A 25,185-nucleotide genomic window follows, 5' to 3' on the forward strand; every position below is an offset into this window, starting at 1 on the left:
TGGAAGTCCTAGAAGGTACAATAAAGCAAGATGTAATATTAAAAGACATCCAAATCAGAAAAAAAGAAATAGGTCACCTGGTGGCTCATGCTTGTAATTCCGGCGCTTTGGAAGGCTGAGGTGGGAGGATCACTTAAGGCCAGGAGTTTGAAACCAGCCTAGGCAATAAAGGGAGACCCTGTCTCTACAAAAAAATTAAAAATTCGCCAGGCATGGGGGCACACACCTGTGGTCCCAGCTACTCAGGAGGCTGAGGCAGAAGGATTGCTGAAGCCCAGAAGTTCAAGGTTGCAGTGAGCTGTGATCACACCACTGCACTCCAGCCTGGATGACAGAGCAAGACCCTGTCTCAAAAAAAAAAAAAAAAAAAAAAAAGGAAAGAAAGAAAAGAAAAGAAGAAATAAAACCATGCCTATTCACAGATAACATAACTGTCTATGTAGAAAATCCCAAGAAATCTATTTTTAAAAAAACTCTTAGAACTATAAGTAAATTTAGTATTACCATAGGATTCAAGCTCAGCATACAAAAATCTATTATATTTCTATAAATTAGTAATGAACAATTAGAACTCAAATTTTTTAAAATCCCATTTAGAATAGCTCTAAAAAAAGGAGGAAGTAATACTTAGGTGTAAATCCAGCAAAACATGTACAGGATACATAGGGTGATAATCACAAAATGCTAATGAAATAAATCATAGAAAACATAAATAAATGAAGAAATATACCATAGTTATGAATTGAAACACTCAAATTAGTTAAGATGTCAATTCTTCACAAATTGATCTATAAATTTAGTGGTATTCCAATCAAAATCCCAGCATCATTTTTTTGAAGATAAGGGCAATGTGATTCTAAAATTTATATGGAAAGGCAAACTAAAACATCAAAAGCAATTTTGAAAAAAGAATAAAATTGGAGGACTCACACTACTGATAGTATTATTATTATTATTATTATTATTATTTGAGATAGAGTTTCGCTCTGTCACCCAGGCTGGAGTGCAGTGGTGTGATCTCTGCTCACTGCAACCTCTGCCTCCCAGGTTCAAGTGATTCTCCTGCCTCAGCCTCCCAAGTAGCTGGGACTACAGGCGCGTGCCACCATGCCTGGCTAATTTTTGTATTTGTAGTAGAGATGGGGTTTTGCCATGTTGGCAAGGCTGATCTCGAACTCCTGACCTCAGGTAATCCACCTGCCTCAGCCTCCCAAAGTGCTGGAATTACAGGTGTGAGCCACTGCACCCGGCCCACACTACTGATCTTAAAACTGATTACAGTACAACCCTACAGCATTTCAGACAATATTGTAATGTCTAAGAATAGACACATAGACAACAGAACAGAATAGAGAGTCCAGAAATAGATGTGGCCAGTTGATTTTTGACAAAGGTACAAAGACAATTCAATGGAGAAAGGATGGTTTTTCAATAATTGATGCTGAAACAAATTGACATACATAAGTTAAAAAAAAAAAAAAGGAGCCTCAGCTGGTGCTGAGGTTAATGCCTGTAATCACTTTGGGAGTCTGAGATGGGAGGATCACTGGAGCCTGAGAGGTAGAGGCTGCATTGAACAATGATCTTGCCACTGTACTTCATCCTGGACAACAGAGTAAGACTCTATCTCAAAAAAACAAACAACAAAAAAGGTACCTCTACTTTACACCTTATACAAAAATAAATTCAAAATGGATCACAGATCATAGATCATAGATATAAAATGTAAAATGACAAAACTGTTAGAAAAACAGAGAGGAGAGTAGCTTGTGACCTTATGTTAAGCAAAAAGTTTTTAGTTATGAGATCAGTAGCCACATCCATATCAGAATAATTGATATATTGAATTTCATCAAAATTCAAAACTTTTGCTATGCAAAAAAACACGAAAAGACAAGCTAGTAAATGGGAGAAAGTATTTGGAAATCACATATCCAACGATGGACTTGTATCCAAAATATGCGAACAACTCTGAAAATGCAACAGAAATAAAAGAATCCAATTTCAAAATGAGCAAAAGGTTTGAACAGACACTTTGCAAAATGGATGGCAAAAAAAGAACATGAAAAGGTGCTGAACATCACTGGCAATATGAGAAATGCAAGTTAAAACCACAGTGAGAACGGAGCAGGGAGCAGGGGCAGGGTCTGGTGCGGGGTGGGAAGGGCAAGGACTGTCAATACCAAGTGCTGACAAGGATATGGAGCAACAGAAATTCTCATACCTTCATGGTGTGAAAGCAAAATGATACAGCCACTCTGGAAAACAGTTTAACAATTTCTCGTTTCTTTTCTTTTCTTTTTTTTTTTTTTTAATATAAGAGACAATGTCTTGCTCTTTTGCCCAGGCCCAGGTACAGAGGCATAATCATCACTCACTGAAGCCTCAAACTCCGGGGTTCAAGTGATCCTACCACTTTAGCCTCCAGAGTATCTGGGATTACATGTACAAACTACCATGCCCGGCTAACAATTTCTTTTAAATGTAAAGATGAATTTACCCAAAGGACCCAGCAATCTCACTCCTTTAATATTTACTTTAGATAAATGAAAACTTGTGTTCACATAAAAACTCATACAAAAAAGTTTATAACTTAATGTCACTGAACTTTACACTTAAAAATGGTTAACTTTAATGTTATATATATTTTACTTCAATAAAAGAAAAAAAACACACCTCTGCTTTCTGAGAGGAAAAAAATGTTTATAACAGCTCTATTTATAATTGCCCAAAACTGAAAACAACCCAAATGTCCTTGAACAGTGAACGGATAAACCACCTATGGTACATCCATACCACAGGACACTACTCAGTGATGAAAAAGAACTATTAATGCATCTAACAACTGGGATGAATTTTAAAGGCACCATGTTGAGTGAAGACAGGTAACCAGAAAACATTACGTAATATGTGATTTTCTTTATGTGACATTTTGCAGAAGGCAAAATTATGGGGATTGAAAACAGCTCATTAATTGCTAGAAGTGGGGCAGTTTTGACTACAAAGGGGTAGCACAAGAGTTTCTGGGGGTGATGACACTGTTCTGTATCCTGATTGTAGTGTTGCCTACGTGAAGCTATGCATGTGAAAAAACTCATAGAACTTTACACCAGAAAAGGTCAAATTTATGGTACATTAATCTAAAATTAGTAATTAATAAAATGGAAATAATTATCAAACCCATCATCTTTTTAACAACAGCCACTCCTGCCACCAAATACACAAACAAAAACCAGAGACACACCATTCCCCTGTCCCTGCATTCCATAATGATTAACGGAGGCCACTCGATAGCTACCACTTTGTCCTCGTTCTTCCCTACCATTTTGGCTTAAGTGCATCAGGTTCTGTTGATAGTAGCATCTGAAATGTCTCTTGAATGGTTTCTCTCTTTGCTAATCCTAACATGACTTCTCCAGTTCTATAGTCTAAGAGCTCTGGTTTGGATTATTTTTGTAGCCTCCAAAGTGCTTTCCCCAATCTGTTTCAATTCGTCCTTTGAATTTTCACCAGATCTCTACATGACCATCTTTTGCTTAAAACAAAAAGAAATCCTCCAACGATCTGCCATCATCTCCAAGATAAAGTGTAAACTTTACTTCCAATTTTCTCCACATCGATCTTTTTACACCTCCTGAAGTAGGCTGCCCTTTCTCACGTCCCCGCCTTTAATTAAGTTGTTCCCTCCTCTTAGCTTTCCTTTTTCATTTGAAAACATCCTTTAAAGCCTCATCCAAATATTCCTAGGCAGCATTTTTCACACTCCCCAACTCCCCTCCCTTTAGTCCCCTAGCACTTTTTCCATCCTTCTGGTGGAGAACTCAGCAGGTTTGGGGGCTGGAATGTTCCAGTCCATTTCCCCACAAAATGGTCAGCTGCTCGAGGACAGGGACTGTGTCTCATCTATTTCCAATGCCAAACACAGTGCCTGGCACTGAGTGGGGGTGCTCAGATCACATTTGTTGAAATAAAAATTAGAATAACTGCTATCAACTTAGTAAAATGTCACCTGGACTTTCAATTTTTCACTCCACAGTCCTGGTGTCCTGGAGAAACAGCTTCAGTCATTAGTGCATTTTTACCCATTTGTTAAGAAGTTCTTATTGGGAGTTTACTCTGTGCAGGGCACCAAAGGCTGGGGGTGAGTGGGCGGGTATAGAAGAGTGGGAAAGGACAGATGCATACACTGAAGGAACCTAATGATGTTCAGACAAGATTAATGCCCCAGATCTTGACTCCTTTTAATATTTATTCTAATACCATTTTTCCTCTTTAATAGAATATGAGAGTCATTCCGATTTCAATAATTCAGAATATATTCCTGACTTGAATATGGGTTAGTCCTCTAACTACATTTACTGTCCTTCTGGAATAATTTCTTGCTTTCTGATTTGGGCCTTCATTAGTTGTCTTTTTTTCTTTTTAATCAGTTCTTCTCCTCACCCACAATTTTTCTTTCACTACATTATTAAATCTGTCTCCTTTAAAAATATTTTTGGATTTCAAGTATGAGATACATGGTTTAATCTCGAAAGATTTTGTTTTTAATGTTGTCATTAAAATTTTTAGAAAAATCAAAAGAGAAAAAGTATTATCCCTGAAAGCCTAAATGATAGAATCAACTTATGCTCTCTACACCCGCTGTCCGGGATTCAAGCAACACATTACTGCAGGGCTTGGCAACTTTATAAGTATTTGGAGATAAAACTGCCTGATCACTTTTGTAAAAGGAGCTTTTAATTTGTAAAAGCAGTAATAAACTCTCATTTTAAGAAAGAGACTATAATCTTAGGCTTTGTTTTAAAAATGTATTATATTGAACAGTGGCCTAAGCTTTTGTGATCCTGTACACCTAACAGTAAAATGTTTTCAGCCTGCACAAACATATGTATTTTTACTCATTTATAAATTATATATGTATACATAAACAACTATACTAATGTACTGATATGTATATGTACAACTGTGCTGATGTGAGCATCACAATGCATGCATTTAACATTAAATTTTAAAGAATGAGATTAAAGGTCAGGTATAGTGGCTCACACCTGTAATCCCAACAGTTTGGAAGGCCAAGGCAGGAGGATCACTTGAGGCTAGGAGTTCAAGACCAGCCCGGGCAACATAGTGAGACCCCCCCCCCCATCTCTATTAAAAAATAAAAAATTAGCCAGACTATTTAGAGGACTATGGTGAGAGGATCACTTGAGCCCAGGAGTTGTTTTTTTTTGGGGGGGGGGTTGTTTTTTTTTTGTTTTGAGACGGAATCTCATTCTGTTGCACAGGCTGGAGTACAATAGCGCCATCTCGGCTCACCACAACCTCTGCCTCCCAGGTTCAAGTGATTCTCCTGCCTCAGTCTCCTGAGTAGCTTGGATTATAGGCACCTACCACCACGCCCAGCTAATTTTTGTATTTTTAGTAGAGACGAGGTTTCACGATGTTGGCCAGGCTGGTCTCAAACTCCTGATCTCAGGTGATCCACCCACCTCAGCCTCCCAAAGTGCTGGGATTACAGGCGTGAGCCACCACGCCCAGCCAAGCCCAGGAGTTTGAGGTGACAGTGAAGTATGACAGCACCAGTGCACTCCAGCCTGGGCAACAGAGTGAGACTCTGTCTCAATCAATCAATCAGTATTTTTTAAAAGAATGAAATTAAATATATATGTTAAAGAAGTTCTAATACTTTCTATATGCCAATAGATTATACCAGATGCCCTGTGTGTGTACTCACCATGCTTTGGAGACCATACATATAGAGAATGTATCCTTCAGCCTGTTGCTGGAAGGCTTTGTGGGGTTGTTTTATGAGGAACATGGACAAATTAGAACAAGTGTGAAGAGAATGACTATGATCACAGGAGGGGTGCCCAGCTTACAGTTCCCCAGTGACCATATCTAGGCCATCCTTTCTTCTATTCTTCTATTCTTCTGTTATCCAAGTCTAGCCTCCACACTTCTACCTAGAGCTGGTCCTGTTCATAAGACTTCAGGGTCAGATTGCCTAGTTATCTACATCTTCCAATAGAAGTTATGCCAGATGCAAATTATCCTTCACTGTCTGATAATGGACAAGTTGTTGTACTTAAAAATCAAGCATAAATTCTGGCCAAATTTTACCATTGTGCCTTTACTTTCCAAGGACTATTTATGAAAAGATCTTTTTACTATCAATCAAATGTCTTTCTTTATCTTTTTCCATTGTGGCACTGGTTGAAAATGCAAGTGTCCACAGGAACCAGGCCAAGGAGAGCAATGAGAAAATAGTGCCATGTTAAAGGTGATCAAGGGAACCAATAGAGAAGGGTAAGGATGGTGGTGGGCTGGACAGACAGTGACCACATCAAGGGGCAGCTGCCCAGCTCCTTCCCATCATGAGATCCAAGGGCTTAAACACCAGACCTTCCAACTTTGCAGTGGCGCTGGAAACACCTTGCTCCTTGTATAAACTATCTTGATTTTTAAATGTTAATATTTAACTTTTTAAATAGCTGAACATTGTACAAGGTGATCACGTACATCTTCAGCCAAGTTTTGCCTACTGGCTGCCACATTGTTTTCTCTGCTTTAGGGCAGGGGCTGGCAAACTACAGTTTCCAGGCCAAATCCAGCCCACTGTCTGTTTTTGTAAATAAAGTTTTACTGGAACACAGCCACCCTCATTCATTTATGTACTGTCTTCTGCTGCTTTCATGCAACAATAGCACAGTTGAATAACTGTGATAGAGACCATACAGCCCACAAAACCTAAAATATTTGCTGTCTGGTCCTTTAGAGAAAAGGTTTGCTGATCCCTTGCTCTGGGGTCTTGAAATTGATAGACTCTCCTGGGTTCTCTGTTTTTTTTTTCCAGCAGATCAGCTATAGTTTCTAAATAAGTGAAAAAAGAAGAACCCGAAACAACCTTTATTGATCTGCTGGTGGTCATTTGGTACCATATACAGAATGCCAAAAAATTTTAAATTGGTTGTTTTGTCATCACAAAATGGAATAATCGATTTGAATACTAAGCAAGCCCTGGAATAACAGAATCATGGTTTTGTAAAAAGACTGGGCACCAGAAGCAGACACACCTTTGTTAGAATCCCACTTCTGCCACCATTAGCTGTGAGGCCTTAGACTAAGTACTTGACTGTTCTGAGCTGCAGTTGTATCATCTGTAAAATGGTAACATTATTAAATGAATAATAATACCTACCTTACAGGCTTGGAGGTGAGGCTCAGAGGTAATAAATGTCAAGCATCTGGTACTTAGAAGCTTAATAAAGATGGAGCCCGTCTTAAGGGTGGCAGTAGTAACAGTATCACGTAGATTCAAATTTTCCTGCCCAATACACTTTCTTAGACCTTCTTTGATAAGAAAAATGAGTCTAGGGCTCTTGATATTTCAAAGGAAGTTTCAGGAGAAACAATGAAAAGTCCTTCCTTTAAGGCCCAGTTACAGTGGCTGGAGAGTGAATCTCTCCAGTGTAGGTGCTCAGGAAATATGCAGAAGACGTGTTCAATGTTGGTTGATTTGTTTGGATGAATGGATGTGTGACTGAAAGGATTAAAGACAGTGTAAAGTCTAAAAGAAAAGAAGCTGAAGCATAATAGTCTTCCTTTGCACTGTTTCTAAAGAAATTTGTCACCAAGTAGAATTACATAAATCCTGACTGTAAGACCATCTACAAAAAGACTAACCCTCTCTCTTCAACAGCCAATGCCATGAAATAAAGCAGCAGGGTAGGGCATGGTGGGGGTGGAATGTTCTTGATTAAAAGAGCCTCAGGAGGCCGGGTGCAGTGGTTCACGCCTGTAATCCCAGCACTTTAGGAGGCTGAGGTGGGTGGATCACGAGGTCAGGAGTTCAAGACCAGGCTGGCCAAGATGGTGAAACCCCATTTCTACTAAAAATACAAAAATTAGCCAGGCGCAGTGGCAGGCGCCTGTAATCCCAGCTACACGGGAGGCTGAGGCAGGAGAATCGCTTGAATTCGGGGGGCAGAGGTTGCGGGGGGCAGAGGTTGCAGTGAGCCGAGATCACACCACTGCACTCCAGCCCCTGGGTGACAGAGTGAGACCCCGTCTCAAAAAAAAAGCCTCAGGAGACACCATGACCCCTAATGCAGTGCATAGTCCTTGACTGGATTCTGGCTTGAACAAGTCAGCTATAAAAAAACTTTTGGCAGCATTTAAGAAATTTAGATATGAATTGGGTATTAGATAATATCAGGGAATTAACAGTAATTCTATTGGTCTTGATAATAATATTGTGGTTATGTCATTTTATGGACACATAATCAAGTATTTATGGTTAAGATGTAATAGTGACTACAATTTATCTTAAAACACTTCAACCAAAAATAAACAAATAAAGAAACAATGAGAAAGAAAAAGGAAGTAACAAATATGGGAAAAAGTTAATTGTTAAATCCAGGTGATGAATATTCTAGTCTTTCTACATTTCTGATGAGTATGACTTTGTAATTTTACATGATAAAGTAAAAAAAATAAAAATTATTTCTTTCTTAAGTTTTTAAGGATGCTGAATTATATTTATTATATGTAAAATCATTTATAATACTAGGTTACCCTTTCAAGAATAGTAAAGTCACCTTTTCCATTGAACTCCAGGCATTTTAGTAATGAATCAGCCAAAAAAGCTGGGTGCGGTGGCTCACACCTGTAATCCCAGCACTTTGGGAGGCCAAGACGGGCGGATCACCTGAGGTCAGGAGTTCAAGACCAGCCTGGCCAACATGGCAAAACCAGGTCTCTACTAAAGATACAAAAATTAGCCGGGCATGGTGGTGTGTGCCTGTAGTCCCAGCTACTCAGGAGGCTGAGGCATGAGAATTGCTTGAACCCGGCAGGCAGAGGTTGTAGTGAGCCAAGATCACACCACTTCCCTCCAGCCTGGGTGACAGAGTGAGACTCTGTTTCAAAAAAATAAAATAAAATAAAGCCCAAAAAAGTAATATTACTAATAGTATTAGTTTCAGTATATTGGTTTGTTATCGCCGCTGTAACAAATTACCACAAATTTAAAACAACACAAAATTATTGTCTTATAGTTCTCCAGGTTAGAAGTCCAACCCAGGTTTTACTGGGCCAAAATCATGCTGTTGGCACCTGGAGGCTCTCAGGGAGAACGCTTTTCCTTGATTCTAAAGGCTGTCTGCATTCTCTGGCTCATGGCCACCTTCCTCAATCTTCAAAACTAACAACCTCGAGTCTGTGTCTTCGCATGCTTTTCTCTGTCCTCACATCTTTCTGTGACCACTGCTAGGAACATGTTCCTGGTTCCTGAGGAGCCATGTGATTAGATCGGGCCCACCTGGATAATCTAGAACACTCTCCCCACCTCAAGGCTCATAACCTTAATTGCATCTGCAAGGTCCTTCTTGCAGGGTAAAGTAGAATATTCACAGGTTCTGGGGTTAGGGTGTGGGCTGGGCATTTTGGTAGAGGGGCATTCTGCCTGTCACAGATACTATTAAATATAGTAACACATGATATCACAAGTAGCAGAATTGTATATTTCTTTTCTTTTGAGACAGAGTTTCATTCTTTTTGCCCAGGCTGGAGTGCAATGGCGCGATCTCGGCTCACTGCAACCTCTGCCTCCCGGGTTCAAGCTATTCTCCTGCCTCAGCCTCCCAAGTAGCTGGGATTACAGGCATGCGCCACCACACCCAGCTAATTTCGTATTTTTAGTAGAGATGGGGTTTCTCCATGTTGGTCAGGCTGGTCTTGAACTCCCAACCTCAGGTGACCCGCACGCCTCGGCCTCCCAACGTGCTGGGATTGCAGGCATGAGCCACTGCGCCTGGCCCAGGATTGCATATTTCAAATAACTGTAGCAGCAGCAGCAGCAGCAGCAGCAGTTCCCATTCCTTGAGTATCTACAATATGCTGAGCACCTGTGTACAGGGTTTCACGTGCATGTTCCCATTTAACCCACACACCACCGTGAGGTTCATGCTCTTATTATCCCTATTCTGCAGATGAGGAAACTATGTTCTGAGAGGCTGTGAGACTGTAAGTCAAGGCCAGTCTAATCATGAGGGTCACAAGATGACTTCCATGCCTCCCAACTCTTTTCCTGTCTCTAATTTCCTATGCACCTTCCTAACCCTGTAACACACACGGCACTTAAACTAATGGGTGCTGCTCACTCGCTAACTGGCCAAATTTCAGTTACTCATCTTAATTCATCTCTGTCAGTTCTTTTATTTTTTCTCACTTCTTTTTAAAAGAAAAATCTGTACTTTCTATTAGATTTCTTCAGGAGAAAGCATTCCCAAATACTTAAGCAAATATAGTCACCAGCCTGGACAAGTCATTTGCTTGTGCAAACTGATCAGGACAGATGTCACTTACAAAAATATTTGACTTGGAACTCATGTGCTTGTTGGCCCAGACACCTTCAAAACTGGGGTTTTATTAGGAAATGCTGGTTAAAAGAACTCACAGAAAGAAAACGTTAAAAAAAAAAAAAAAAAAAAGAGCCAGTGCTGGTTGGCCGCAGTGGCTCAGGCCTGTAATCCCAGCACTTTGGGATGCCGAGGCAGGTGGATCACAAGGTCAAGAGATCGAGACCATTCTGGCCAACATGGTGAAACCCTGTATCTATTAAAAATAAAAAAATTAGCTGGGCGTGGTTGCCTGTGTCTGTAGTCCCAGCTACTCGGGAGGCTGAGGCAGGAGAATTGCTTGTACCTGGGAGGTTGAGGTTGTAGTTAGCTGAGATCATGCCACTGCACTCCAGCCTGGCAACAGAACGAGACTCGGTCTTAAACAAAAAAAAAGAGCCAGTGCTCCTGAAATGGGCTGATGGAGCTTGGTGCCATTGTGGTTTGTCAGGGAGGAGAGTATAGGAATGTTACGTGGTTGGTTGTTCTAGGTGAATGAATAAGTTAGGATTACCGCTCATTCATCCTGAATAATCTTAGCATCTAGGGGCTTTGGTGTCTCTAGGCAAACTCCTTCTTTCCCTCCTCCATGAAGGCCAAGCAAAGCTACTCTAAGATGTCTTTTGACACACCTTCAGTGATTGTACTTGACCCCAAAACTCATAAAACCATTTCTCACTCATATACCTCGATTTCAAAATGATTTATAGCAATTATATTTCTTCCAGAGTTCTTCAAATTTTTGTAATTATTTTATCTAACAAGCTCTCCATAGAGAAACTTGATTTAGCACACTACTTCTTGTTAGAAAAGCTTACAAATTTTTTTTGAATAGTCACAGAGGCTAAAATTCCAACATGCTTCTAGTTGTCCATTAAAGAAAATGCCTTTACTTCATATACTCTCTCCAAAGCATATGTAAACCAAAATTGCAGTATCATTGTCTCTTTTACAGATACAATTCTGTAAAGTCACAGACTGAGAAATGAAGCATTTACAGCTCCAGCCCTGTGTATCATCCTATGATTGGTCTTCCCCTTCCTCCCTTTTCCAGCCACACACAGACCTTGTCAAACCAAATTCCAGTTAAGTGATGCATTAACGGCGTGAACCTGGGAGGCGGAGCTTGCAGTGAGCCCAGATCGCGCCACTGCACTCCAGCCTGGGCGACAGAGTGAGACTCTGTCTCAAAAAAAATAAAAATAAAAATAAAAATAAATAAAAGTGATGCATTAACATTTCATCATCTGGGAAAAACTTCAACCAAACACATAGTTTGGTAATTCAAGCGCCCTCCTTCCACATGTACTTTGTGTTCATCACATAAATGGCTCAACCCTCCAGTTGGCCAATTGGCTCTGAAAAATTACATTTAAATCTCCAACTCCCAAATGCTGCTAAGCACCTCTTAATTTAATTTTTCTCCCTTTATGAAATAGGAATAGTATAAACACAAGATGCAAGCACTTAATGCTTCTTTTAGCATCATCGTTCTGGAGCTGAGAGGACTGCCCAGGGCCTTCACACACCACCGCCTCTTTGGTCTCCAACTCAGTTCCTCTTGAGACATTTTTAGGGCCTCCTCCAGAGGCTCAGGCCCAAACAGATGTCCCTCTCGCCCCCACTTTGAAATGGTGTGGCGTGAGGGAACACAAGAGAGAAGGGGGAAAAAAAGCTTTGGTAACCATGTGTCACAGTAGAGAAAGTGGTTCATACATTAAGGGAAAGTGAAAATGAAAAACCAGAAAATATGCAGAGAGTTCATGGGCATCCTGGAAAACAACTTCTAGCAGATCCCCAGCTGAACCAAGCAGGTGCAAGCTTTAGATGATTAAAGTGGTGATAACGTGTCAAACCGGCTGGGGTTCTGACAGGGGAGGTCAAACCTGAACACCCAGAGGCAAGGTTTCTCAGCCTCTGCGCTATTGACATTTCGAGCTGGATAATTCTTGGTTTAGGGGGCTGTACCATGCATTCTAGGATATTTGGCAGCATCTCTGGCCTCTCACCATTAGACACCCACAGCAGAGTATTTGCAATAATCAAAAAAGTCTGTGGACATTGTCAAGGGTCACCTGGGGGCAAAAGCACTCCCAAGTGAGAACTATAGACCTAAATGCATGAGTTTGGAGTCTATATTATGATCAAGTGATGGTTTCATTAGTTCAACCAAACTGGCTTCTTGGGATCCTGCAGATGGTTTGGCTACATTTTAGAAATTCAGTTTTCAAGAAGCTTACACCCAGAGAGGACCAAGCAGAATTATAGAGTGTAGGCCCATCAATTATGCAGATCAGGAAACTGAGGCTCAGGACTGTTTGAGAGACTGCCTAACCAAAGCACTTAATTTAATGATAGCCAAAGAAAGAATGATGTGTGAGGGAAAGAGACAAAAAGGCAAGGACAGAAGAAAAGAGGGAACAAGCAAGTAATTTGTGTTGAGATACAGTTCAGGGGAGCAAACGCACAAACTCTGAGTTCTTTTTTATTTTTGAGACAGACTCTCACTCTGTCTCCCAGGCTGGAGTGCAGTGGTGTGATCTCAGCTCACTGCAACCTCCGCCTCCCTGGTTCAAACAAGTCTCCTGCCTCAGCCTCCCGAGTAGCTGGGATTACAGGCTCCTGACACCATACCCAGCTAATTTTTGTATTTTTAATAGAGATGGGGTTTCACCATGTTGCCCAGGCTGGTCTCAAACTTCTGACTTCAAGTAATTCGCCCACCCGGGCCTCCGAAAGTGCTGGGATTGCAGGTATGAGCCACCGCACCTGGCCTGTGTTCTAATGAGAACGGTAATAGTTCTCAAGCCTACAGAACCAGAACCACTTGAGAAGCTTTTAAAAAGAAAACAAAACGGAAGCCTGGGCTCCACGTAATACTAACTGAATCAGAATCTCTGGAGGGGAGGTCTAGGCTTTGGCACTTTAAAAAAACAAACAAACAAAAAACAAAGTCTTGCTCTGTCACCCAGGCTGGAGTGAACCAGTGTGATCACAGCTCACTGCAGCCTCGAGCTCCTGGGCTCAAGCAATTCTCCCACCTCAGCCTCCAGAGTAGCTGGGACTACGGGTGCACCACACCCACTACACCTGGCTAATTAAAAACTTTTTTTTAGAGACAGTTTCCCTGTGATGCCCATGCTGGTCTCAAACTCCTGGGCTCAAGCAATCCTCCTACCTCCTCAGTAGATTTGGCATTTAACAACAACAACCAACTCTCCAGATGTATCTATAAGCAGCCAGAGTTGGCCTACAGATGGATCTCGAGGAAGGCACTCCAGACTAGAGTGCTCTGAAGACCTGCTGGTGGTTCCAAACCTGTGTGGATGGCTTGCAGAAGTCAACCTTCGGGAACCACTGCTCGCCATGATCCATCTGTGACTAGAGGGCCACTTCCTTTCCCTCAAAGGTAAAAGTGGAGATCATTATCACAAAGCAGGTTCCTGGCTCTCAAAGATATCTTGGATCAAGCAAAGAAGCCCGAGCCTTCCCTCATCAACGCACCCTTTAGAAGGACTGGCTGTTACTTGACATCTAAGAACAACAGACTGGCTGAAATGTGGGACTTATTCATAAGTTGGGCAGATGTGTGTTTGCAGCAACTCTATCTGCATGAGAACAACATTTTGCATGGAAAACTGGGCATGCAAATTTAACCCTGATTTGGCAACTGCAGGCCTAATGCAGCAGAAATGAATACATCAACTGCTTCCTCTGGCTTTCAGCTCCTAAACCCAGAGAGAAACCAGAACTCCTACTTCTTGCAATAAGCTTTGCACTACCCCAGCCCACTCAGCGACCTGCGTTCTCTGTTTCTGAAGACTCCTCTTAGCAACCGCAAAACCCACTGCCCGCATTGCCACTTTACAGAAAGTAGACATTAGGGACCAGGGAGGCCGCCTCTGATCCTTGCGTCTTGGAGAGCTTACGACCATCACCATGCATCCCCATTCGTCCTTCTGCCGTTTTCTCAAAGGTGTTGCAGTGGACATCTGTTGTTTTTGCCCACCAGGCCCACATTCCTCCTCCTTCTGATAACAACACCCTAGTTTTTTGTTTTGTTTTTCTCTCTAAGGAATCACTGCTTGCCACTCTCAATCCTCAAGGCCAATTGGCGCCCCCCACCCCAACCTCAGGTGTGGAACTGGAGCTCAGGCATGGCTCAGCAGAGCCCGGCATCCTTCTGGCCATGGTGACTGGTTCAAAGATGTGTGAATAAGCTAATGTGGGCCAAAGAAGCTGGATTCTGGGGGGATTGGCATATTTGTTGAAAGTGATGGACTCTCACATGGATGTTGCTGAGAGCATGGCGCCCAGACTGGGGAACTCCTGAGAAAGAAGCCTGCAGAGGGAGGGAGAGGCCCAGAGATGGAAAGAGAAGGACCAAGACCCCACAGCCTGGCTTGAGCTTCAAGATCCAGCCCTGTCTTAACCCACCACCCCTACTTGGGACTCTTATTGTAACCAGCTAATCCCTTTGTACTCAAGCCAACGTGGTGTAAGCTTCTGTCACTGGCAATTGAAGCAGTTCTAAGAAGTGTAGGAGATAGGGAACTTCCTCTGAGAATCATTTGCAGTGCACCAAATTTGCTGCACATTCCCAAACACCCTTTCCTTTGGATTCCTAAAAAGATGGCTACAGAGTTCCATAGCTTCCCACTGCCTATTAAGTTCAATCTCCTTAGGCTGGCATTTTTTTTTTTTTTTTTTTTTGAGGCAGGGTCTCACTCTGTCACCCAGGCTGGAGTGCAGTGGCACAATCTTGGCTCACTGCAGCCTCCACCTCCCAGGTTCAGGTGATCCTCCCACCTCAGCCTCCTGAGTAGCTGAGACTACAGGTGCACGCCACCACCACACCTGGCTAATTTTTCGTAGAGATGGGTTTTCACCACATTGCCTAGGCTAGTCTTGAACTCCTGGTTTCCCTGGCATTTCAAGCTGGCTGCAACCTGACTTGAGTCACCTTGGCCAAACTTTCCCCTAATCCCTCCTTTCTGGTGTCATAATCTCATCTACAAATGCCTCCAAATCCCCTTGCCCCCACCCTGCAGTGGCCTTGTCCATCCTCTCCTCCGTCCTCGGGCCTCGCCAGCCTTCCATCAAGTCTTCCACTGGCTAAAAGCCATGGTTCCCTCATCTGAACTCCTGCAGCTTGTTGCCTAGAGACCTCTCTGCATAGGAAAGCATGACGAACCAGGGAGGCACCCAGCAGGCGTCCAGGAACATATACCTGTTATTACCGGTATAGTGACATAAGACTTTGTTGTTTATGCCTGGCACTGTCTGCTTAGGCCAGCTACTAAACTGTAACTCTCTTGAGGGTCCATGTCCCATGCATCCTTATGTACTAAAAAGATGCATTGTTGAGTGAATAGGTACACACATGGATATTTTGGTATTACCTTAATAAAAATAGGATCCATTTTTATGTTGCCATTAGGGAAGTCATGAGATAAAGGCCCAGGGTCAGTTATAAGGAACCACGTTGCCTGTATCTGAGATTAAATGGGATGCCAATATTAGGGCACAGGCTGTGAGGATGACCCGGTTTGTGTTCAAATCCTGGCTTTCCCACTGTTATGTTGATCTTGGGCCAGTTTCTCAGCCTTCCAAATCTTTGTTTCCTCATTGGTGAAATGGGGTTTGCAGAACCCACCCCCCAGGGTGCTCAGGACGCGTCTGCATCCTAACATAGCGAAGCATTTCACTCATTCCCTGACATGGGGCATGTATCCGGGAAGCACTGGCCAAAGGAGGTCTCTGAGCCCCCACGGCCTGTTTACAATGATTCCCTCTTGCCCGTCCCACTTTCTCGGTCCTCCCGGTCTGGAGGATCATATGACCAAGTGCTTAATTGTTTTTTTCCTTTCCTAGATCCTGCAATTACAGTTTCCCATCTCAAGCAAGCTATATTTTTCCCTTGTTTCTCTCTGAAAATTAATATTGAAAAAACATCTCTACCATCCTTTTACTTCCTTCACCCCATAAGGCTCCCCCTAAGCATGCTATCCTGGGGCGCCTAACTCTCCTCTTTTTATTATTTCCCTCTTGCCAACCTTGGTCATTTTTTAAATGTATCCGACTCTGCAGGATTTTGACGAAAGTTCAAGAGGACAGTATTTGTGATAACCCTTTCCATGGTGCTTAGAGGGAAGACGATCTCCGTCCTTCCCTCTCCTGCTTTCCATCAGTCAACAAATATTTATCAAGTGTCCTCTAAGTACCAGGGGCCATACTGAGTATGGGGTACCAAAGAGAACCAAAGAGGCACATGTTTCTGTCCTCATCTTCTTCAAGTGTGCAAGAGTTCCTCTTGTGTAAATGGAAGGGAAAATAAAGACTGGAATTTAACTAGCACTGTACTTACTCCGCTGTCTCCTCCTTTATTAAAACTGCAACACAAAGGAGAAAGAAAACAACTCTTCCTTCAAGAAGGAGCTCTTAATTACCTGCCCCATTCTCTGGGAGGTGAATATGTCCGCTGCTTTTTAATTATATTGGCCTTATTGTTTCATAAGAAAATAAAAAACAGTCTCAACAGGGAGACTGCATGGAGCGGAGGAAGCCAAACATAACTTATGCACCTTATTAAAAACAATTAGGGATTGTTTGATGAGGCAGATTCGGCTCCAGATGGCCAGCCTCCATATAGCCATGGTTCAGATTTCTTCTCACCTTCCCCCAGCTTCTTCCCAAGTTTTGCATCATCAGTTTTCTTAAAATACAAGGATGGGATTGTAAGGGATGCTGTTCCCACGTTTGTTACTTTTCTCTTCTCGGTGGCAACCAAGTCGTTGCTGCACTAACATTTGTTGGCTCTGGGTCCTCAGGGCTTCTCCTCTGTCACCATCTTGATCCCAGTGCTCAGGCTGCCAAGCGCCTACACCGGGCTGTGCTGATAGCTCCTTGTGTTGATTGATATTGCAACACTCTGTTCAAGAGTGTTTTTCCCCAAGAGACCACAGGCTCCTGAAGGGCAAGGATTGAACGTTATTCATCTCCATATTCCAGACACTTAGCACAGTAAAAGGCACACATTCTGGTGGCACTCAATCCTAGTTATCTGTGAAGTTTATTTAAAATATATCTCCCAGGACCACACCTCCTTGAGAGATGGTTTTGGGCCCACCCAAACCATCTCTCAAATCTGTATTTTTAAGTAGCTCCTCAAGTGGTGGTGATGTACAGCAAAGGTTGAAACTATTACAGTCATCACTCAGTCAATGTTTGTGAAGCTAGACTCATCCATCCCGGGAAACAAAAGATGTTTCTGGACGATCTAGAAAAGGTGCTCACAGATCATTCCTGACTCTAAGGAATCTAGTCATACGAATATATGGGGAGCGATTTCTTTTCCCATGTTGTTTGCTTATTCTCTAGAAATGAAAAAAAGAGAACAACTCAAAATGCATATGAAATCGCAGAAAGTTGGTAAAGCCTCAATATCCATCAACAGAGAGAGGGCTGGTTAAAAAATTACAGGAAGTCCATACACTGGACGCTTATGTAGTCACTGAAAGGGCAGTTTTCTATGCATAAATGTGGACTAGTACCCAAGACATATTGATGGGTGAAAAAATACAAAGCAACGTTTGGTGGCTGTCGTGGGTTGAATTGTGTAACCCAAAAAGATACGTTGTAGTCCTTACCCCTGGTACCTTGGAATGTGACCTTATTTGGAAATAACGTCTCTGCAGAAGTAGCCAAGCTATGAGGTCAGGCCCTCATCCACTGACTGGTGTCTTTATAAGATGAGGGCAAGTTGGACACTGACACCCAGGGAAAAGGCCATGTGAGGATGGAGGCAGAGATGGAGCCAAGCGGCCATAAGCCAAGTCGCTCCAAGGACTGCTGGCAATCCCTGGAAGCTGGAAGAGGAGGGACCAGGTTTCCCCTGAGAGCCTCCAGAAGAAACCAATCCTGCCAATGACTGTATTTTGGACTTCTAGCCTCCAGAACTGAGAGAGAACCTGTTTCTGTTATTTTTAAGCCACCCAGTTTGGGGTAATTCGTTTTGACAGCCACGGGAAATTAACAGAGTAGCCTATCCTTTTGTGGAAATATCTATCTTTTAATACAGAGACCCTTCTGAAAGGATACCCAAGAAACTGAGAGCAAGCATGGCCTCTGGGAAAAAGAAGTCGCTGGCTGGGAGTGAGGAGAGGAACAGAGATTTATTCTTCACTGCATACTCTTTTGTACTTTTTGACTTTTGTATACATTTGCATACTATCTATTTTAAAAGCCAAACAGTATTGCAATTATTGTGATTTTCTTTCCGGGTGCAGAAATGACCTAAGAGCTTAATCTCTCCGAACCTCAGACTTCACATTCAGAAAATAGGGGTAACTGACAGTAACTACCTCACACACAGTGCATCATGCACCCGGAACAGTACCTGACACAGAAAAGGTCTTGATGAGTGATCACATTGGCTACTGTTTTTATGGCTAATAGGAAATGAAGCTGCTTCAACAACAGCCAAAACCCAAACAAGGAGTCATGAGCAGAACCCTGGGGAGACGGGACTAAACTGCGGTGGCAGCTAAGAAAGCTTGTGCCTCATTGATTGTATCATGTGCTACCCAAATTAGGTGCTACACAAAGGAGATACCCGTCAGCAGGGTTTCTGAACAGCAGCAGTGTTGACTGACATTTTGGGCTGGAAAATTCTATGTTGTAGGGGGCAGTCTACTGTACACAGTAGGGTGGTTAACAGCACCCTTGGCCTCTACCTACTAGTTGCCAGTCATACCTATTCTCCAGGGGTGATGATAAAAAGTCTCCAGACGTTGCCATATGTCCCCTAGAAGGGTGAAACTGACCCCAACAACCACTGGTCTGCAGGTCAGTGGTTCCTAATATGTTTTCCCTAGAGCAGCAGCAGCAACATCACCCAGGAGCTTGTTAGAAAGAATCTGTGGCCAGGTGTGGTGGCTTCACACCTGTAATACCAGCACTTTGGGAGGCCAAGGCGGGCAGATCACTTGAGATCAGGAGTTTGAGACCAGCCTGGCCAACATGGTGAAACCCTGTCTCTACTAAAAATACAAAAGTTAGCCGGGCATGGTGGTGTGTGCCTGTAGTCCCAGCTACTTGGGAGGCTGAGGTACGAGAATCGCTGGAACTCAGGTGGCAGAGATTGCAGTGAGCTGAAATTGCATCACTGCACTCCACCCTGGGCGACAGAGTGAGATGCCATCTCAATAAAAAAAAAAAAAAAGGAAAGAAAGAAGGAAGGAAGGAAGGAAGGATCGATCTGATCCCTGCCTCGGACCTACCGAATCAGAGCCTGCACTTTAACAAGATCCCCAAATTATTTGTATGCACGCTAACATCTGAGAAGTGCTGGTCTGAATCACTGTCTCTCCCCCTCCTCTCCTAAACATAAGAATGCCCAGGGCCAGGTGCAGTGGCTCACACCTGTAATCCCAATACTTTGGGAGGCTGAGGCGGGCGGATCACCTGAGATCAGGTGTTTGAGACCAGCCTGACCAACATGGAGAAACCCTGTCTCTACTAAAAATACGAAATTAGCCGGGTGTGGTGGTGCATGCCTATAATCCCCACTACTCGGGAGGCTGAGGCAGGAGAATCACTTGAACTGGGGAGGCAGAGGCTGCAGTGAGCCGAGATGGTGCCATTGGACTCCAGCCTGGGCAACAAGAGCGAAACTCTGTCTCAAAAAATAAAAGAATGCCCAGAGGCCAGGTGCAGTGGCTCACATCTGTAATCCCAGCACTTTAGGAGGCTGAGGCAGGCAGATCACGTAAGGCCAGAAGTTCAAGACCAGCCTGGGCAACATGGCAATACCCTGTCTCTATTAAAAAAACAAAAATTAGCCAGGCATGGTGGTGCATGCCTGTAGTCTCAACCACCCAGGAGCCTGAGGTGGGAGGATCGCTTGAGCCCAGGACGGGGAGGCTGCAGTGAGACAAGATCATGCCACTGTACTCTAGCCGGGGCAACAGAGTGAGACTCTGTCTCAAAAAAAGAATGCCTAGACATTTGGTTAAAAACACAGACTTTTGGGTCCCACCAAACCTGCTACAGTGACTCTCCAGGAAAGAGAGCTAGAAATTGATATTTGAAAATGATTCTTATGATCAGGAAGATTTGGGCCTCTTTATAGAGTTTCTTCAGGGGGATAAAATTTAGCAGTTACTTTTTAGCACTGACTGAAGAAAGAATGTCTTGCCTTAAGAACTTGTTTTCTGAACTATTCAACAAATCCTCCTTGAGCAATGGCTTAGGAACAAGGGGCCATAGAGACAAATTCCTTACCAGCATAGAGCATCCATCCTTCAGTGGACTGAATGGTAGAGAAGCAAAGTCTAGGTGATATTGTTTGAACTCCTGAGTCCAACTTTGCCAGAACCCATTTCTTCCCAGTCAAATGAGTAAATATTTCCTTCTTTACTTAAATTTAAGTTTGATTTCTAATCATTTATCTCTGAGAGAGTCTCAACTAACACACTACTTTTTAAGGCCACTAGATGAATTTCCTTCCTATGACTATACTTACAAAGCAACTTCTAATCATAATGTGGCTTCACATGAAGCTCTGTCCCTAGGCAAACAATATAGAGTCCAGTGAGAATGAGAATATGGTGCCTGTTGTAGCTGCAGATAGCATTATAAATGAATTGCAGTCTGGCTTCATACATCAGTTTCTTGTGAGTTTGGTTCCCATGAGTCAGTGCCCAGATTTTAGTACCTCTGGGTATACTTAGCAACTGGAATATCCAAACCAGCTCCTAGAAGGAAGTGATGCTACACCCCACACCCCACTGTTTTCAGGCAGGACTTTTTTAATACCAAAATTGTGAAACCCAGCTGGTCTGAAGGTATCCTTCCAACATACGCAATAGAAAGCTAGTCCTTTCTTTTTTTCCTCTTATTTATAACTTCATTTGTTTATATCAGGCTTATCTTTTCTTGTTCCTTTTCCTCTATCTCCTATGACCTATACAATATCTACAATGTTTCATTTTCACGGTCTCTTTCCTAAATCCTTATTTCTTTGTAAGATTTCACTTTAGGTTTCTTCCACAGGTCCCAAGTGCTCACACAAAATGGTGCATTGAGTCCCTTATCTTCTCCTTTAGTGCTGTATTAGTTTGTTCTCATGCTGCTAATAAAGACATAGTCAAGACTGGGTAATGTATAAAGGAAAGACGTTTAATTGACTCACAGTTCTACATGGCCAGGGAGGCCTTACAATCATGGTGGAAGGCAAGGAGGAGCAAAGCCACGTCTTACATGGCAGCAGGCAAGACAGAATGAGAGCCAAAGAAAGGGGAAACCCCTTATAAAATCATCAGATCTCGTGAGACTTATTCACTAACACGAGAACAGTATGAGGGAAACCACACCCAAGATTCAATTATCTCCCACCAGTCCCTCCCACAACACATGGGAATTATGGGAGCTACAATTCAAGATGAGATTTGGGTGGGGACACAGCCAAGCCGTATCAATTGCACTTTTTTCTACATACGACTTGCTGAACTAATACCATTTCTTTCCAAAATTCTCTGTTTTGCCAAATTAATTGCTGTCATTGACAACCCATAGTCTGAACACACTTATCTTGGTGTTTATTCCTGAATTCATGCACTCAACAGCCTGCCTGCTTCTCTCCAGCTTAGCATTCATTACATGGAACAACCACAGGAGTAGCACTCACATTCCATGATGGCTGGAACATAAACAGGTTCAAACTTTTTGGAGGGCAAACACAATGTGTATGAAGAGCCTTAACCCAACAATGGCACATCTGGGGATTTGTCCTAAAAGAGCAGTAAGAAAGGTATGCAAAGCTGTCTAGTCAAAGATGCTTGCAATGTTATGTTGGCGAATTGCAAATAATCTCAAGGTCCAACTATAGAGGATTAATTTTTAAACTTATAGCACAGTAAATATCTATAATAATGCAAAGTCCTAAAATGCCATTGGTGATTGAACTCCTGTCCACAATCTTCCTTTCTTGTTTTTTTTTATTTGTTTGTTGTTGTTGTTTGTTTGCTTGTTTGTTTTTTTGAGACAGAGTCTCACTCTGTTGCCCAGGCTGGAATACAGTGGCGTGATCTCTGCTCACTGCAAGCTCCGCCTCCTGGGTTCACACCATTCTCCTGCCTCAGCCTCCCGAGTAGCTTGCACTACAAGCACCCACCACCACGCCCGGCTAATTTTTTTTTTTTTTGTATTTTTAGTAGAGATGGGGTTTCACCGTGTTAGCCAGGAAGGTCTCGATCTCCTGACCTCGTGATCCGCCCACCTCGGCCTCCCAAAGTGCTGGGATTACAGGCGTGAGCCACCGCGCCCGGCCCGTTTTTGTTTTTGAGACAGTCTCTCTCTGTCACCCAGGCTGGAGTGCAGTGGTGCAATCTTGGCTCACTGCAACCTCCCTGCCTCCTGGATTCAAGCTATTCTCCTGCCTCAGCCTCCCGAGTAACTAGAATTACAGGCATGCACCACCACACCCAACTAATTTTTTGTATTTTCAGTAGAGACGGGGTTTCACCATGTTGGCCAGAATGGTCTTGAACTCCAGACCTCAAGTGATTTGCCTGCCTCGGCCTTCCAAAGTGCTGGGATTACATGCGTGAGCCACCACGCCCGCCTCCTGTCCACAATCTACCTGTCAAACAAAGGTGAGCTAAAGTTCTTTCCCTGTATATTGAGGGTGAGGGTGGTTGCAGGGAGAAGGAAGGGTGAGGTCAGGTGGCAAAATATCCAACGACCCTGTTTTGGGAAGGAGGGTGGCGGATCCCCACATCATCAGAACTCTCCTGACTCATCTTCCTAGATGGGCTAATTAAACGGATGCCAACTAATCGGAAAACTTCTGGAATTGCCGTCCCTGGAAATCCTGGCAAGACACAGGACCCAGAATCCTCCCCATTAATATTGACACTGTAGTGACCAATCACCATTAAGAGGTGCCAGATAGCAACTGGAACTGGCAAGTAGTCAGGTCTTTCAGCGGCACCCCCAGAAATCCTGTCCTATAAATGGTACTTCACTCTAATGCAAACTTTGCTAAATGTTTTAACCTTGTCGTGTAATGCGGGGGTAAAAAGAGTACTTGATAGGGTTAACACATATAATGCATTTAGAAGAGCAATTCGCAGGTGGTTAACATCTGCAACATTTGCTATTATTATTATTGGTAGTAAAAATTATCTAGCATCTGTAAACACTTGCTATTATTATTGATACTAAAAGTTATCCATGAGCTTTTTTTCTTCTTCTTCTTACTATGCAAAGTTGGGATTCTGAAGTGAACAGCTGCACGGTGTTATCATCTTTCTACACATTCACACATAACAATCTTAATGATATATCACAATGAATAATTTGACGTTATTTAACTCTCCTTACTCTGAGCTGTGGACTGCATCAAACCCAACTCGAATAGCGTTCCTGCTCTTCAAATTTCGGCGGTGAAGCCATTCATAAATAAAAAACAGCTTCTTGTTTTGTATGAATCAATTCACAAGATAAATATTTAAATAAAATGTGGCTTCAATTGTGCTCTCTGATGATAATTGCTGGCTCACACTCTGTTTCTATATCAATGTGTTTTCTTTTATTTTTTCCCCCAAGCTGACTAATGAACAGAGCTGTCAGAAGCCCATTGCTCATGATCTAGCGAGCAACACATTAGCAGTTTCACATAAATATAAAAACCACATTCACTGCAGCTAGGGAAATATACACATAGCACACAAAAACTCCAATATACTCCAGTGCTATCAACAAATAAAGAATCCTGGGTGATAAATATGATTAGCTAAGTAACTGACACTCTCTTAACATAGGAAACAGCCCTGCATCACCCCAGCTGTCAATAAATAAAAGATAATTCAAAGAACAAACTCCTTTGTGTATAGAGCATCCTCTACTTTGAAGAGCCCACAAAATTCTATATCTGACATTGTAAAGAAAAAAAGGCATACTTATGTAATTTGGGGATATTTACAATCCCTATGCTGCACAAAATCACATGCTCTTAAATTTATACTCCACTCAAAGTGGGGAGAATCCAGGATGCTCTCTACCTTTAAGACTCAAAATTGTTTTAAATGTCATTTCATTCATATCCTTCATCTCTCCATGGGCTGTTCTGTTCCAATTTTACAGTTTATTCATTTCATAAAAATGTATCAAGTCATTACCATGCGACTAGCACCGCTGGGGAAGATGGAGTCCAGGAAGAAAACTTCCAGGCTCCTACAGTCATCAAAAGAGCCAGAAATGAGAGGTCACTGGCTCCCAAACCGCTGCACCCGCTAGAAGCACTGTAAACTCTCAAACAGCAGTTCTCTAAGATAAATATTTAAATAAAATGTGTTTTCAATTGTACTCTTCGATGATAATTACTGACTCACCCCCATGATTGCAGCAATGTGTTTTTATCTCCTTGTCTCGTGCTGATTAAGGAACTTAAGATTCAGAAGATACAAAATTGTGAACCTCAGTGATAAAAGGGGAGATACAACTGTTCGAAGTCATTGATTCTCCATATTTCTCTACCTCCTGATAACTTCTCTCTCAACTCTTCAGCCATGCTGAGGGGGAAAATAAGCAGAAATTGCAAGGCCTCCTCACATCACATGATGCTGGCAGGAGAAGGCTCAGTGCTGAATGCAAATGTCCTCTCGGGGGTGGGTCCCTTGGCAATTTCTGAAGTTCCCTATCTGGATTCTGCTGAAGAGGAAGCAGCCAGCCCCTGTTACTAGTTCTTTCTATTCTGCTGACACCAGTGACCTCAACCAAGTCA

At 42.7% G+C, this 25,185-nt stretch overlaps 1 protein-coding gene across 1 annotated transcript in view; it reads left to right on the forward strand.

The window, feature by feature from the left end:
• LOC134809482 (uncharacterized) overlaps positions 1-24,803 on the forward strand; it is a 48,440-nt gene extending 23,637 nt beyond the window's left edge. The window contains exons 3-4 of the mRNA XM_063806304.1: positions 22,907-23,053; positions 23,209-24,803. Coding sequence (XP_063662374.1) covers positions 22,907-22,909 — 3 coding nt within the window. The 3' untranslated portion in view covers positions 22,910-23,053; positions 23,209-24,803. The remainder of the gene's footprint in view (positions 1-22,906; positions 23,054-23,208) is intronic.
• Positions 24,804-25,185: the final 382 nt, after the last annotated feature.

This window comes from Pan troglodytes, chromosome 2 (genome assembly GCF_028858775.2).
Source record: "Pan troglodytes isolate AG18354 chromosome 2, NHGRI_mPanTro3-v2.0_pri, whole genome shotgun sequence".
Taxonomy (NCBI): domain Eukaryota; kingdom Metazoa; phylum Chordata; class Mammalia; order Primates; family Hominidae; genus Pan; species Pan troglodytes.